The sequence below is a fragment of the Calidris pugnax genome, unplaced genomic scaffold (genome assembly GCF_001431845.1).
Source record: "Calidris pugnax isolate Ruff unplaced genomic scaffold, ASM143184v1 scaffold219, whole genome shotgun sequence".
In the NCBI taxonomy this organism is placed as follows: Eukaryota; Metazoa; Chordata; class Aves; order Charadriiformes; family Scolopacidae; genus Calidris; species Calidris pugnax.
In genome coordinates, this window is record NW_015094507.1 from 7,600,587 (window position 1) to 7,616,489 (window position 15,903).

Consider the following 15,903-nt stretch of genomic DNA (forward strand, 5'->3'; position numbering starts at 1 on the left):
GTAAAACTAGTAAAATAACAGAAAAATATTTCCATTTTCCTGTATGTCTCCTCTGGTTTGAGAGCTCTGAAAAGCAAATGGTTGCAAAAAGCTCAGCTACAGAAACTGTAGAAACCAGTGTTTCATACTGGCAATTTGCATCAGTAAAGTATTGAGAGCTGATATGGAAGTCAGAGATCTTACATCTTGCTGCTGAAGATCAACACCACCGCAACAAAGTCTTGAGATGAATTGTCTAGATAACATTCTTAAGGGGAGGAGGGAACGACTTCAGAAAGAAAAAAAAAATACTCCTCAAGGCATTTTCTAACAGGGCACCACTGACCTTTTCAGATGCTGCCCTTAGACAGATAATAAATGTTAAGAAAAAAAAGCAGCCCTTGATTTGTATACAGAACCTTGGGAGTGCCACTGATTGCCTACACCTGCTTAAGCCAAAAGCAGGGAGCATACTATTTCAACAACTAATTTTCAGGGAAACTGAAACCATTTCAGAACAAAAAAAAAGTAGAATCTTCAAGTTAAATAAATGATAAAAACAAAATAGAAACATTCAATATATATTATATGTTCAGCATATGTCAAAGTGGGTACAAATGTGAACATATTCAGGACTTTTTACATCAAGAGATCAGCATACATGATGTCTAGGCTTTCAGATTCAGTTTTCAATTGTTGTTTTATTTAAGCTATAATACCAACATAACCCCAAAAGTATCCACAAATTACGTATTATAGCCAAATGCTTTCAAGTTATATTTGCTACAATGTTTTCTCAAGTGTTTTCCTTAGAATAAGAAAACATTACCAGATGCTTCCACTTGTATTTGCTTATATCCAGCTAAATCCTAAACGGCTAATTAGAGTTTCCTCATGAAAACCTCCAAACTTTTCTACAAGTATTTGGTTATCTTCATAAGATATAATTAACACATGATCAAAAGTCTCAAATAGCATATTAGCCCAGCCAACGCTTTATAATTAAAAAAAATAGTTGACTGGCAGGTACCAACTGGCATCTCCCAGATACTTTGGCAAAGCATTATGCCCAGCCATGACAGCTTTCAGAGGAGCAACACACTGCTTCAGAGAGAAAGCAGTTTTCAGTTTCCAGCTCCTACCAAATGTGGGGCTCAGCATGAATTTCGTCTGCCAGGGACAAGACATAACTGATTGGCACTGTCTGGCCTCTGCATATGCCAAGGGCTTTGTAATCCTGCCAAGATCAAAACTGGAAACAGAGAAGTTAGAGGCAAAAAGCAAAACAAAATGTAAAAAAAAAAAAGAATAAAATCAATCACTATATCTTGCCTATAAGAACACACTTTTGAAGTCTACCAATGTTGGCTGGTGAACTGCATTTTTCTTGATGTATTCACACTGATTTTTTTCTTTTGTGTAGCTTAACTTTGCACATCAACTAACCACTGGCCACAGTCATGCCTGGAGAAGCTACCTGTAGCTGCCTCATATTTGGGAATAGCTGAAAATAATGCAGCACCTACAATTATAGTCTTAACTGTTGAGAGCTATATAAATGAATTTAAACATTCCACAAGTACAGGATTAATTTGCCTTTCCTTCTGAGGAACAGAATCATACAAAAACATTGTGCACAAACTCAGCATCAGCATGTTTTCTATATGCACATTAGAGCAATTTGAGGTTGAAGCACATAGAATATCACATGGGAAGACAGTTCAGCAAATACAGCTAAATTAGTGACTACATGAAGCACCAGAGCATCAAACACTTCTAAGGGGCATTGTTTTCTGTACTGATCTTATCAGGCTCTGATAAATCTTCAAGAGGGAAGATAACTTTGACAATAAAACCACTAAAGATGCAACTAACCAGGTTTGTGATCTCTAACTAGCAGGCACTTGTATACATGTCAGAGTGTGGATAATATTAGTAGATGTAGCATTTACTCACAAGTGTATGAGAATATTTTCTGTTGTGCCCACACACACAAAAAAATTAAACCCTCAGGGTCAATACAGGACACTTGGATTCAACTTCCACATTAAAGCACTCAAGTGTAGATTGTCTGTGTGAGCAAGCAATCAAGGCTGCAACTAGAGTCAGTGGGGATCCGCTTAGCACAACTAAGTTAAACTGCAGTTTCAGCCCACCCGAAAGTTGAAGCCTGCATCTGGCCAGCTGAGTAACCTTCCAGACTCCACTAATTGCATGGAATCGATCTCCACCTTCTCTGATCTGCAAGTTGAATCCCATACCCTGCCAGTTCTCTCTTGATGTAACATCACTCTCTTATATTTTGCATCACTGGCTGGAAACACCCATGTCACCCAACATTCCAGTACAGCAAAACACACAAGCAGAGCAAGGCAAAAGAAAAAACACCTGTAAAAGCAAAACTCACATTACTGGTCCAATGTAATGCCAAGCATCACTGAATGATTAGCACCAGTGCCATTTAGGAAGGCAGCACTGCACTTCAGTACTTATCATGCCTTTCCAAACACAACAAAACCCTCCAACTATCACATTTGCTTCAACAGTCCCATAGTGACCCAGATAAAACCAGGAAAAAGAAAGGCAAGGAGGGGAACTACTATATATAGTTTACCTATTTCTGATTTTAGCGCATGCCAGAAATAACTACTGAGGCCAAAATTAACTATAGTACTTCCAAACCGATACTCCTTGAATTGGAGACAAGCATACAAACATATGCTTGAACATAAGCTAGTCTATGGTTTTAGACTAGCTCTAAAATCCTATGGTACTGTTTTCCTTCACGAAACATCTGTGATATCCTTGTCGTACTGAGCTGAAGTTCATTACTTACAGAATTTCAAAGGACCTGTGCCTGTTTAAGCTAAACCAATTGCATGTAGAAAAAGGCTTTACAATCATGAAATGACTTCATAAAAAAATGGAGAGAGTAGCTAAAGACAAAAAGTAACTGCTAAAACAAATGACAACACCAAGAGCAAAGCACAGCTGTAATCCGAAGCAGGACAAGTCAATTTGGAAGGTAAGAGCTTATACAATCAAGCAAATAAATGTACATGGACATAGCATTGTCACTAGAGGGTGGCTTAACAAGACATGTCCTTCCTTTAAAATGAACAGATTGATTTTACCTCTGATCTCTTCTTCACCAGCACTAACAACTGGCAGAGGCTCCTGCTTCCTTCCTCTGCATTTACACTAGTCCCAAACTCGCCTAATTTCAGCTGCCTTTGATTAACGCTGCTAAGCCAATCTCTAACCACCTCTTCATTTCCCATTAAATATCCATGCACTTGCATGGTCAGAAACCCTTAATCCTATTCCTTGATCAATGTCTTTGTATTATACAAAGCTACACTCCACACTTCATTAAAAGGCTGGCCACTACAGGCACTTATTCAAGGAAATGAAGAATTTTATTTATTATATAGTTTCACTAAGTGGCAAGATTACCTTAAAATTAATTGATCACACTCACAAGCTCTGAGTTTTGCACAGAGATGGAGGTAGTTCTGGTGGTAACAGCACAAGAAGCCTGCAAGAAACACAGTTTATGCCCCTTATGATTCTTCTATCAGGAAATTTAAAGTTAAGAAAAGGTAGAGCTTACAAACTGATGGAGGACCCTGCATTACAGAGCAGATGCACTGCCTTTACTTAAAAGAAAAAATTGGCAGTGAGGGTCTATAGCTTGTTAGGAAACAGATAAGGAATATACAGTGGTGGTTAGAGGGCAACCTCTCTCCCTCCTCTAGTTGAAGGGTTTATGAGCTTTTATGGATAGTCTTAAAGACACAATACAATTTTTCACCTGGCTTTGAAATTTACTTTTTATAGCACCACACTTACCTACCCTGATCAGGAAAATACAAACCTAGAAGACTGGTAGGTGGGATACCTCACAAACCCAGAAAGAAATCTCAGTTGCTAAGGGGCAGCCATGACTGTGTATCCCAAAGAACAAGCATCAGAGTAGTTTGTAGGGTATATGTATTATAACACTCTCTGAAAAACAAATGACTGAACAGTGTTCATTTCAGGATTAACACTATTTGAAGTTAGACGCTTAGGAAAGCATGTTCTCCCATTTCTTGAAAATACTTGCATAGGCAAATGAGTTTTACAACTCTTAGGTAGCATGAGTTGCACGCAACATACTAATATCATTGCCTAATATAAGAAAACCAATAAAAATCCAGAACACCAGAGTTGGGTCATGCTGACTAGAGTTCTGACTGTGCATACAAAGAATAACGTTGTCCATACTCATTTTGTGCAGTTCTACTTAAGCCTTCCCACTAAGATACCCAATCTGTCCCTGTTCCCCCAGACACCTTCAAGGGTCAGTGATTTCACTGCATGAAACTAATTGTTCATTAAACTGCTGCACTATGAACAAAAGACTTTGATATGTACAGAGGTGTAAAAAGCTGTTAATGCTCGATGCTTCAATTTGTAAAAAAAATGGGGTTACTCTGATAGGATTAGAAAATACATCTCAAGCCTGCACATTTTATTTAAGCTTCCAGAAAACTTCCTAGTGTTGATTTAATTTTCTAGATCACTGCCTGCACCCAGCAGTGCCAGAAATTATAAATTGAGAGTTCTAATTTCTTTCAAGTTTGGAATGCCATGTTGGGTTTTGAAGAGCCTAAGCTACATAAATATTTCAAAGGTAGGAAATGATTTGAAGGTATAAAAGAACAAAGGGCTATTTCAAATTAGCTTTTATGTGCCAAAGCCATAAGGGCTTTCTTTAAAGTACATACCTTCAGTTCTGTCACACACAGGACAATTTAAACCAATGAACTCAAGGGGCCACAGGCAAATGAATTTTGCAAATGAATTGAAGGAGAACCCAAAAGTTGTCATATAAACTGTACACTCATGATTTGAAAAAATATTATCTAGCAACATTACATGGACTTTGAGAAGGCTGTTACTTTGAACCATGACACATACACTGACACGTCCAAAATAAGCACCATAGTTTAAATCCTTGATTTTAATCTCACTTGCCTTGAGGTTAATAGCATCTTTAGGTAAGGTGCCATTACCACACCTTCTTTCCTCTCAAATAAATAAGCAGCATTATACAGCAGCTGGTGTTAACCAGTTCAAAGCACTCAAACTACTATAGTATGCACTAAACATGGAGCAAAATGATAATAAATAGGCTTTCAGTCTCACCTATGTAACCCACTGCGAGTATTCCAATCCCAGCATGTTTAATTATAACACATAATCAGGTTACTGTCCAAGTAAACTCTGGCTGTGTGGCCCAAGAACACCTAGTACTTCTGATTCTTTCAACAGGAGATAAAGGCCTCCTTGGGCAAACCAAATTGGTTTCTGTTTTACACCAGTGTCCCTGTTGTTCAACTATTCCTTATGTATACTGCTTAGCTGCCACCCAGATTCTAGTCTAGAGCAAATTAAGCTGCTCCTTAGGAGACATCCAGATAGTACATGTCTGGATATAGCAAATAAACAGAACAGTCACAACAGCCAGTTCAAGGACAACAGGGGGCTCTGGAGTGCCAATGTCAGAGACAGCACAGACAAAAGCCTCCAAAGATATCGCCCATCTCAACATTTGCTAAGGATCACTTTTTAAAAAATACTAATATTCTCTTTTCTTCAATTCTTCTAAGCATTCCACACAATACAGTAAGAGCCTAAACTAGGACTTCTCTAATTAGAGTAATCCCTTTTTAGTGTCATAGTTAAGATTTTTTTTTCTTTTCTTTTGCAACAGCAGCTTTCTTACCTTGTACGCAAGAACACTATTCCTGGTCATCACATAATGAACTTGCAACTATCACAGCTGTGTTTTATTCCAAGAGAAAGGACTGTTCATTCCTTCTAGAATGCAGAAGCAGAAAGCCTAAAGATGACAGTTTATTTTGGACATTCTACCATAGTGTTTTATCTTTGCTCAGAGTTACAGCATTGACAAAACAGAGTTAAAATTACTATTTTTTTTTAAAGTCTGTCAACTATGTTATCAACATACAATGAACTAGAAAGATTTTTGGGGTACTTACCCAATGCATTTTTTATTAGGAACCTTATTATTGAAGCATCTTGAAAAATTGGCTAAAACCTAGACCATGAGCCAGAATACAATCCTCATTGCCCATTTTACAAGTCATTTGCACAAGGACAACAGTTAGAGATTAACAGAGCTAGCATGTTGTATCCCTTGTTCTTAAAAATGCAAAAGAAAAAAACTGTTCTGATGTACTTTGAGCATATAGATAGAATACAACTCTACTGAACAATGCACACTGCAGAAAATAAATAGCCAAAGTATTCACTACTTTGCTTATTGTCACAAAAAGGCAACAAGAAAGTTGCTTTAAAACTTGCAGTCCAAATATAACCCCACTATCTATGGGTGACCATGTTCCATGGGATTATAGACATGCTGCTGATGACAGCAAGAAGCTGGGCTCAACATCCCAGTAATCCCTTCCTGTCTGTGGGAACTAACACTGATGTTTTTTAAATTAGTCCCATCCTTGCTAAAGTGCTGCTACTCTAACTTAGCTAATAGAAAAAGTCATTCCTATCCAGTTCCCATGAAAATTAACATCAGGATATAAACCAGAGCTGCTATTATTGTAATAAATTAGATTTCTAGAAGTAAAACAGATAATGTAAGATCACAAGGGAATGTTTTCTCATAGAATTATCCTTTCTGTACATATTTGCTGAAAATTAAACTGCAGCACAAAGGCTGCTGTAACTGTGAGTTCACAAAACAAACGATTAAAAAAATTGTGAAATAATTAGTATTGTAAAACAAAGCAGTTATATTATCAGTGCTACATTAGCTTGGATGCAAGTAATCAGTACATCTTCTTCCTTTAGTTCATGGAGCAGAAGGAATTTCAAATTGGGCAATTACTTGCTAAGTATTACAGATCAATGTTCATTGAAAAATCCTTGTTTTCCATAGCAACACACAGCAATATAAATTGGAATTTTATGAATATTCCTCTCATTTCAAAACACGATCTTTGAGGTGTAGGATTCTAATTATATTCAGACCAACAAACCCTTCTCTTCCTTATGATGGTGTTACATTACATAAAGATTGGGAAAAGCTGTCTTAAAAAAAACAGACAAAGATTTATACAGGTGGTTCTGAAAACCAAACTGAAGAACTGTTTGTTTAGTTGGTTTTGGTGTGTGTGGTTTTTTTTTTAAAAAAGTTTTGTTGAAAAGCAAAAGGCTAGAAAATATCAAGACTTCCAATTACAAAATTTTCTTAATATTTAGCAAACTAAAGATGCTTTTAGATGACTGATCAAATACTTATAAAATATTTGGAAAAAGGTATAAGTATTAATATATTTATCCATAAATCTAGGAACAAGGAACTGAAATACAGATTAGGCTAGTTTCCAAAAGTATAACAATTCTACAGCTAAACCTGAACTGCCACTCAGTTCCTTAGTTAAGAATATCTGCATATGGCTCTTCAAATAGCAAATAGTATCTAAAATTTAGAAAATAGCACATTTCATACAACTGTTGGACCCTCACATTATGAAAGGGTCTGGCCAAGAGCGCAGCTCCCACCGCACAGCCAATGCAGCCGGAGAGAGCAGTTTGCACAGGAACCAGCCAACAGCAGGGCATACCAAAGAGAGCCACCAGCTCTTCTCAGAAGAGCAAACACTTGCTCAGCAGTGGTGGTGCCACAGGGCACAGATCCCAGCTCCACTCCAGTAGAGTAACCATTCCTGTCACACCATAGGTTCCAACCCAGACAACGCTCCCAAGGGAGGATGCATCTGAGAAGGTCTGAGTTCCCTCACTGAGGCAGCAGGAACCAGACTACTTACCTGCAGGAGGTGTGTGCTGGTAGAGTGTATGTGTTGCCAAGTGAAGGAAGTGTGGCAGCATGCCACACAGCATTGGAGATAGCAGGAAACAGATTCACTTGAACTTCTGAGACCCTGAAGCTTCAAGAGTCTGAACCCCCAACTATGCTGAAGGAGGAGCCGGTAGTCTGCTTATTACTGTGAATCCAACAAAGGGCTGCAAAGATGATCAAAAAATTGAAGCATCTGACATAGGAAGAGAGGCTGAAAGCAGCTACTCAAGAAAAGGCCAGGGGGAATCTTGTAAGTGTGCAGAAATACTGGAGGAGATTAAGTTAAAAAAAAAAAGGCTGACTTCTCAATGGTATTCAATGGAAGGAACAAGAAGCAATGGTCACAAATTGAAATACAGGACATTCCATTCAAATGCAAGAAATATCTTTTTAATTGTGAGGATGGTCAAACACTGGCACAGGTGACCCACAGAGGCTGTGAAGTCTCCATCCTTGGAGATGGCCAAAACCCAACTGGGTGATGTCCTCAGCAGCCTGCTCTAGTAGATGTTGCTCCAAGTAGAGAGGCTACAACCTTAGCCATTTTGTTATTATCTGTAATTACTGAATTAACTCAAACTGGCTAAAAGAATAAATAGAAAAATTATGATATAATAGTTTGAGAACAGTCTACCACATTTCTTCATGCAAAACTAGTAATTGAATACAAGGAAGAGAGACCAATAACATTTAAACTTCAAGTTGGCCCTCAACAATGCTCCTCTCAAGAGGCTAAAGAAATCAAATCATAAGAAAAGAGACAGAATATTATCAGGAAACTTAAAGTGTCTGGATGCAAAGCAGACTAAGTGTAAAGATTAAATCATCTTTATGAATAGGCAAACAGCACTAAGCACTGGTACATCTTGCTAAGTCTAAGAAGAGGGTCTATTAATAGACATACACATCTTGCTAACTTCCTCTTTAGACAGCAGCTATTTAGGCTAACTCAGAAATCAGGAAGGGATTTGAGGACCCTCAAGGAATCGTAGCCAAAATGAATGAATAAGACGACATTGAATAGACTACAGAGACCAATTAAACAAGAAGTTGAAAAGCAAGGAGCAATGCACAATAGCAAACTTCAAAGTCAACTAAATTCCACTGAATGCAGGTACTAATAAAAAGCAGCAAGAAAACGTTAAGTTACGTAAATAATGCAAATGAGATATCACAATGTCATCATAGTACACCATGTCATGCCATAAATAGCAGAGTGTCTTTTGGAATCACACACAGTACCTTTCTTCTCTATATTAGAAGAGGTTAATGGAAGCATCAAAGACAATGACAAAGAAATAGCATTAACAGAGTATGAAAACTGTTCCACATAGAACAAAACTATTAAGACCGCAAAGGTCTAGCCAAGGAAAAGACATAAGGAAACACATGCATGAGATTATATATATCTGTATATGTATATATACAGATATGTGTATATATATATATATACATACACATCAGTTCCAAGCCACTTTGTCTGCAAGCAGCAAGCCATCTAGATAAAGTATCTTAAAAATGAAGGACAAAAATAGTTTGATTTCCAAGTAGCAGAAGAGACAAGTTTGAGTTCCACATCCACCTGCAGAACAGTAGCCACATGACACTGCTGCTTACTTGGACTGGAAATGATAGAGCTCAATACAAAGATTTTACAGACACACTTTAGAAATTGTCATTTAACGATGAGACTGGAACAGTTATAACACTATCTTAAGAACCAAACAAGGCATTTCTCTTATAAATAAAAAAATAAGCCAAAATAAAGTTTCACTTTAACATTTGCATTTTTTAAAATACGTTTTAAACTATATTAACCTCATGTTTAAGAACTCTCTCATTATTTTGATGTATGTAACTGGATTAGCATAGCTAAAGACAGCTGCTACATTTAGCTTTTTAGCATTGTAACAATGTAACAGCTTTAAGAGAAAGTAATCACTGCTGACAAGTTTCCACTAAGAGCAAATAACTGTGCAGGACATTGAGTAACATTTTGCTGTCATCCAACTTCTTACTTCATGAATGAAGTACAGTAAAAACTCTGTATTTAGATGGGTTTGGCTGAAGGAGATTATTTTAGAGGATTCTGTTTTGTCTGAAAGGCAGCACAAAAGCACATAACTCAAGGCATGTGCAGTTGAGGCAGAGCAGTCTTTAGAATTTTATAATGATATTTCATCCCTGTGAAATTAAAGTACTCCCTCTAAAGAAGCCCACAAATAAACTAGTAACTAACTTTCAGACACATTAGGAAGATTATTCTTCCTAATCAAGCAACTTGTTGCAAGCTAATCTGCAGTTGGAACAGGAAGAGATCTAACCAATGTCAATTCCAAAAAGAGGAAGAACACAAGACAACAACCTAACTAGCAGGCACAAGGCTAATCAGTCTGCAAATGAGTTATCAAGAGCACAAGAGAAATGCTCCAGAGCTGGAGGCACAGAGATATATGTGCATGTGCTTATGTATAAACAATAGTGCTATTAACTGTTCTGCCTTAAAAAGAGACAGCACACTAAAGAAACCACTTTCACCTTTCCAGTTTGACCCAGTTATAATTTCAACTACTCATGAGACTTCATTTACATATATATTTATAATCACAAAGCCAGGTCAAAAGAATACAAAAGTATGACTGCAGCCAACAAAATGAATAGTTTCTTTTACATCAGGTTAGTTCTCGGCCAATCTGCTCCCGTTGCTGGTTCCCTGCACTGGTTTCAATGGCCACAAAAGCATGGGAAGGAAGGCAGACTACAGCAGCACCAATATCCATCTCTCCCAGTTTTTGTGGAACTATATCCTTAATTGCAATGTAGTAATTATTGACCAAACTGCTACATAGTAGCGTGCTTTCTTGTACCTCACACAAATTACAGTTGTGTGCTCTCAAAACTTCCATGCTTCAAGTTTTATTTTTTTTCCTCTCTCTTTTTAAAAAGAAAAAAGTCAACAGCTCTGTCATAAGCCATGTGACATCGTTCCAGCTCACCAAGCTTTCCAATTTACTGGAAACCACATCCCATAGAACTAGAGATGAAAGTGTGGTTCTGAAGGACAGTTAGAGAACAAGGTCTTGAATGATAAAAACACCATCAGCAGTTTTTTTATCTCTGAAGCAAAGCTCAGGGAGATAGCGAAAGACTCAAGGAAAAAGTAAAGGAAAACCTTCAACTTCAAACTGTCCTATTAAATTAAGAAGCCAGCCCTACCCAGCAAAATTAAGTTACCATATATGGTACTGGTTCTCTTGTTCTCAGCACCTGTAGATCCCTAGTCATCCAACATGATTTTCACAGTATCCGAGCTATGGCCTGGGTATGACAGCAAAGGCAGAATTCTCCTCCCTGCCCTACTGGACCCACACCAATCCAGCTCCAACAGTCCCAATGGTGCTGACGGTTGTTGAGCCAGCTCAATGAACTACCAATCATTCTGGTATCCAGATGCATCACCAGAGGCTGCACCTTACAGAGCCAAAACAAGGCAGATACGTACAAGCACACGGATAACCAGTTCAAGGCAGCTGACCCACTGTTTCTATTAACACTTGCTAACACAAAACAAACATGAGGATACAGAACAGTAATAACAGTATATACTCACTGTGCAGGGCTATTTGTACAAGTGAAGATGAACAAATATAAAGAGAATAATCCAGTGGCATTACAGAAGCAGCTTTGGAAATCATAGAAAGAGAAGTAATTAAGCTAGTAGAACTAGTTTTTTTGTCTACCTTTTTAAATAAAACTCAGATTTTTCTCTGTTGCCACTACTATCTTAGCATTTATTTACCTTTTGAAAGCAGGTATGTGTACCTACACACACAAAAACCTACACAGTAGAGGCATCTATGATGAGAGCATAACACAGGAGTAGATGGGGCTCACATGTCAGATCTCTAACCAAGATAACAGGAGCTGGCTCAGTGCTCCACTTCTCTCTGTGCCAATGCCAAGAGGGAGAAGAACCAAGTGCTCCTCCTGCCAGAGGCCAGAGTAGCCCTGGGGCCCAATCCTTTCCCTTCAAGGACATCAGACTACAATTGCATTTGAACACTAGAGGCCTACTAGGTCTGCCCTATTTCCAAGGACTAAGAGCCTCCCGTACTTCATTGCCATTGTGTTTTTCCACTCAACTTGTTCCTCAAACACAATTAACTATAAACAATGAACGAGGCAGTTTCCTGAGACTTCAGGCACATCTTCCTAGAAGTTTTATACTTACATTGGGGGCTTTTCCTCTTCTGTAGTTGTGCATCAATTAGCTTTTGAACAAAAAACTGGCTACACAAGGAAACAATGGAAATGCTTATATAGTGCTCCACATAAGCAAACAAACAAGATTTTTACCAATATGAATACCAAAATATTATATACTAGTTACATTCAAGATTTTTCATAAAAGGTTTGAATTATTAGAAGCCTCTTGAAGAAATTTGCGAAGCTTCTATAACTCACAGCTCAAGTTTTTCAATTAACACTCCTAAATCCTGCAACATGTTATAGTTATTCATCTTATTTATCTAGTGCTGATGCTGCACTTTGGAGGAAGCCTTGCTGCTTTGCCTGTATTTTTGGTTCCTTCCCCTCCTTATCTGCAAGACCGTGACAGCAGCATGAGCTACTCCTTGACTACATCCTCCTCCCTTCTGCCTCCCATTTTGCCTTTCATACTGATAAATATCCATCCATCTATTAAAAATAACAAAAATAGCACATACTATGATTACTTAATTCCCTCCCATTTTGCCTTACAAAGAGATAGGCATGAATTAAGAGATTACAAAATGTTTTTAACAAAAACAGCATGTACTGTAGTCTACTAAATTCTTCTTTTTGAGGAAAACACCAGGCAAGAGACAACTACTGGCTTGTCCCAAAAGAGCAGGCACACAAAAACCTCTGGCAACACATATGCTTCTGGCAACAGCTAAATAATCCCACAATTAAAAAAAAAGTTGGATTTTGTGGTACTCTGGATCAACTGTAAGATTCCACAGGCACCTGGGCTCCCAGGAGAAATTATCTGGAATATTCATGCCTCTCAAAAATCAACATTTTGGATTTTAAAGAATTTTTTTCCAGAAGGATTAGGATATTTAACTTTGTATTCCAAAGCAAAACCACAGAGCAAAGAAACTTTCATTACAAATCCCAGTTTTCAAATTCATTAAATGCTACTCAACAGTTTCCACTGTCACTTTTGAGTCGCAATCAGTCCAACCACAAGAGACTACCCAGATTAAGTACTATAATCAATACCATGGGAGTGATCAGGCTAGGGTTTTCTCTAGCACTAAAATCATACTGACTTTTTCATTAGTCATTCTTTTTCTTTCTACAGCATGCCAGCTAACGCATCAGCATTTAATAAGAGCTATGCTAAGTGCAATTTGCCATTTCTGATCATAACTCCTCTTCATGGCAATATCGTATCAGAATTTTAGTTCACTTCATTCTCGGTCCTATCTTCAACAAGATTAAAAAAAAAATAGCACACAAGTAGTTTCTAGGTGATGAAGTTCAACATTAAGAAAAAAAAGTCCTGTTTGACAGCTGCTGCTTAGCCCTTATGGTGCCCAGACTCATTAGGGTACTTTCAGGTATTAAAAGGAAGGTCAACCTTTTATCTGCTGTTCTGCTAGTTAGGGGAGGCACTTTTGTATTTGCAGTCCTCCTCCTTCACATCCACACAAGTCATCTAGTCCATGCAGCTGTCTCATGCTATTGCCTCCAACTTAAGCCTATTTGGATTTTAAAAGGCAAAATGAGGATCTTCTGCATTACCCAAAACAGAGCACATCTGACAGCAAAACAAAATGCAGCTGTAGCTTATTTTTTTTCTTTTTTAAATAAAGAAAAAAGAAAAAAGCAATGCAGGAGGTGCTGGCTGCATCCAGGACTCGGAACACTTCCCGCTCTTCTAAGCAGGATGCAAAACAACTAGGCTCTAAAGCCAGGTTCCACTTTTTTACCCCCACTCTTTTCTGCAGTTGGGCAAATTTTCAAAAACATGGGTGGAGCACACCCGCAATCTCACCTCGCTTTAACACCAGCGGTGCAATTACTCTTCTGGAAGGGAAGAGATAATAATTTCAATCCTCCTCTTGTTGATTATTTTGACTACTGCACTATTACCTAGAAGTAAATTTTAATTTCTTTTCAGTACAAGAAGACTATTTTGAAAGATCATTACTAGAGAACCAAATCCCTGAAAAAGCAATTACACCACTGTACCATGAGCAGAGAGGGTACCAACCACCCAGGTGTTTCTGCATTTCTGACTGGCCAACAGGCTCCCAGATCAGCATGCAAATGTTCACAGCATCTCCTCTGAACAACCTCATTCCTCTCCTGCACAGGTTAAGGAGCCTAGGTACCTACTTCTGGATGTGCATTTTCCTTCCATGAAACAGGCACTGCCACGCCTGATGTGTAGACATACATAGCTTCCCACCTTTCTTGCTCAAGAACACCCAGAAATATACCTTGTACATCACCACAAACAGTTCAAATGCTGGAGAGCACATTGCTAAATGCTCCACCACAGTTTTCCAGGATTTTTCAGTCTAAACACCTGCCTTGGTGTTTCTACTTCAAACAAAAACATTGTTATTGACAGGACGAAAATTAGCTTCATTGTCTCCTACATGTCAACTTTAGGCCCACTTATCCCAATATTAAGGAAAACAAATTTCAAAACCCTTTTAAAGGTCTGTAACACCAGTGCACTGAGAAAGTTGCCTAGAATGTTTACACCTCTGCAGGGCTATGTAGCTAGAACACCTTTTTTTAGCGAGGAACAAAAACATAAAAGACAGTGTTTGTTTAATATTTAATTTTAATATGTAAGCTACCTTTTAAATAACGCAAACTTTATTATTATTGACCAAGTTATAATTATTAGCTCGTTTTTGTCATTATAAATTGTTATTACTGCATTTCCTCAACTTACAAAGTCAAAGCACGAAACACTTTTCAAAGAAAATAAAAGAAATAAAATAAAATAAATAAAATAGTTCACCTTCGAATTAATTAACATTGGTGTGTCTAGAATGATTTAGATTAGTAATGGCAGACTAGGGATTTGATTGTGATAGCACCGTTATGTCTTTAGAGTTTAGTAAACGTTATTAACTTCACTGGTGAGTTTAGGGATACTGGTAACAGCTGTAAATCTGCACATCAAAATGCTGGTTTTGGCAACTGCTAAGCCCATTCTTCACATATTTGAAGTGCCACTATACTCCACTGCTAATTAATCATTTAGACTAACCATTAGGCTAACGGGGGCCGGGGAATAAAACTTTCTGGGACCAGCAGTAGGCATTTTTCCCCATAACACACGATGACAGGTGCCTAAAAACCCTGCTGTGGCAGGAGCCAGAAGACACCTGCTTCTTTCCCCGCAGCTTCTCCCCCGATGTCCCAGCAGCTTGTTGCCCCAAGCCCGTCCCCTGGGGCACGGCTGCGAGCGCAGACACCCCCACTCCTCCCCCGGGGACGAGAGAGGAGCTTCTCCTTGCCTCGATGAAACGACTGTTTCCGAGTCCCTCAGCCCAGCCCCGCGTGCTGGAGGCGGCGGGGCAGGCTCCGGCCCGCACCTCCCGCCCGCCCCGGGGGGGTCTCGGACACTGACAGCCGGGCGGGGAAGGCCCGAAGGGGGGGGAGAACGGGCAGGAAGCCCCCCCCCCGACCCTTTTTTCCCCTCACCTGTTTTGAACGCCAGCTGCTTGTCCTCGCCGTCGCCGAAGAGCTGGAGCATGGAGACGAAGAGGACCCCGCACGAGTTCTGGATGCCGAAGACGGCGCCGTTGCACCACATGGCGGCCAGCATCACCACCCAGCCCCAGCCACCCTCGGGGGGCTCGGCCGCCGCGCTCCCGGGGGCCTCCCGGGGCTGGGCCCCGCTCTCACCGCTCGGCGGTACCGCATTGCCGCTCCCGGGGCACCACTCGCCGCCGTTCTCCCGCCGCGGCTCCTCCACCGGCGGGCCGGGCAGGGGGGCGGCGGCGGCGTGGGGGGGG

At 39.4% G+C, this 15,903-nt stretch overlaps 1 protein-coding gene across 2 annotated transcripts in view; it reads right to left on the minus strand.

Annotated features, from left to right (window-relative positions):
* The window catches only part of SLC16A10 (solute carrier family 16 (aromatic amino acid transporter), member 10), a 67,128-nt gene that overhangs the window by 47,737 nt on the left and 3,488 nt on the right, over positions 1-15,903 (minus strand). The window contains exon 1 of one of the 2 annotated variants that reach the window (XM_014964582.1): positions 15,590-15,893. The exons of the other annotated variant lie outside the window; for it this stretch is intronic. Within the exon in view, the coding sequence (XP_014820068.1) occupies positions 15,590-15,713 (124 nt within the window). The 5' untranslated portion in view covers positions 15,714-15,893. Of the gene's footprint in view, positions 1-15,589; positions 15,894-15,903 lie in introns of those variants that run through there. 2 annotated transcript variants of the gene reach the window in all.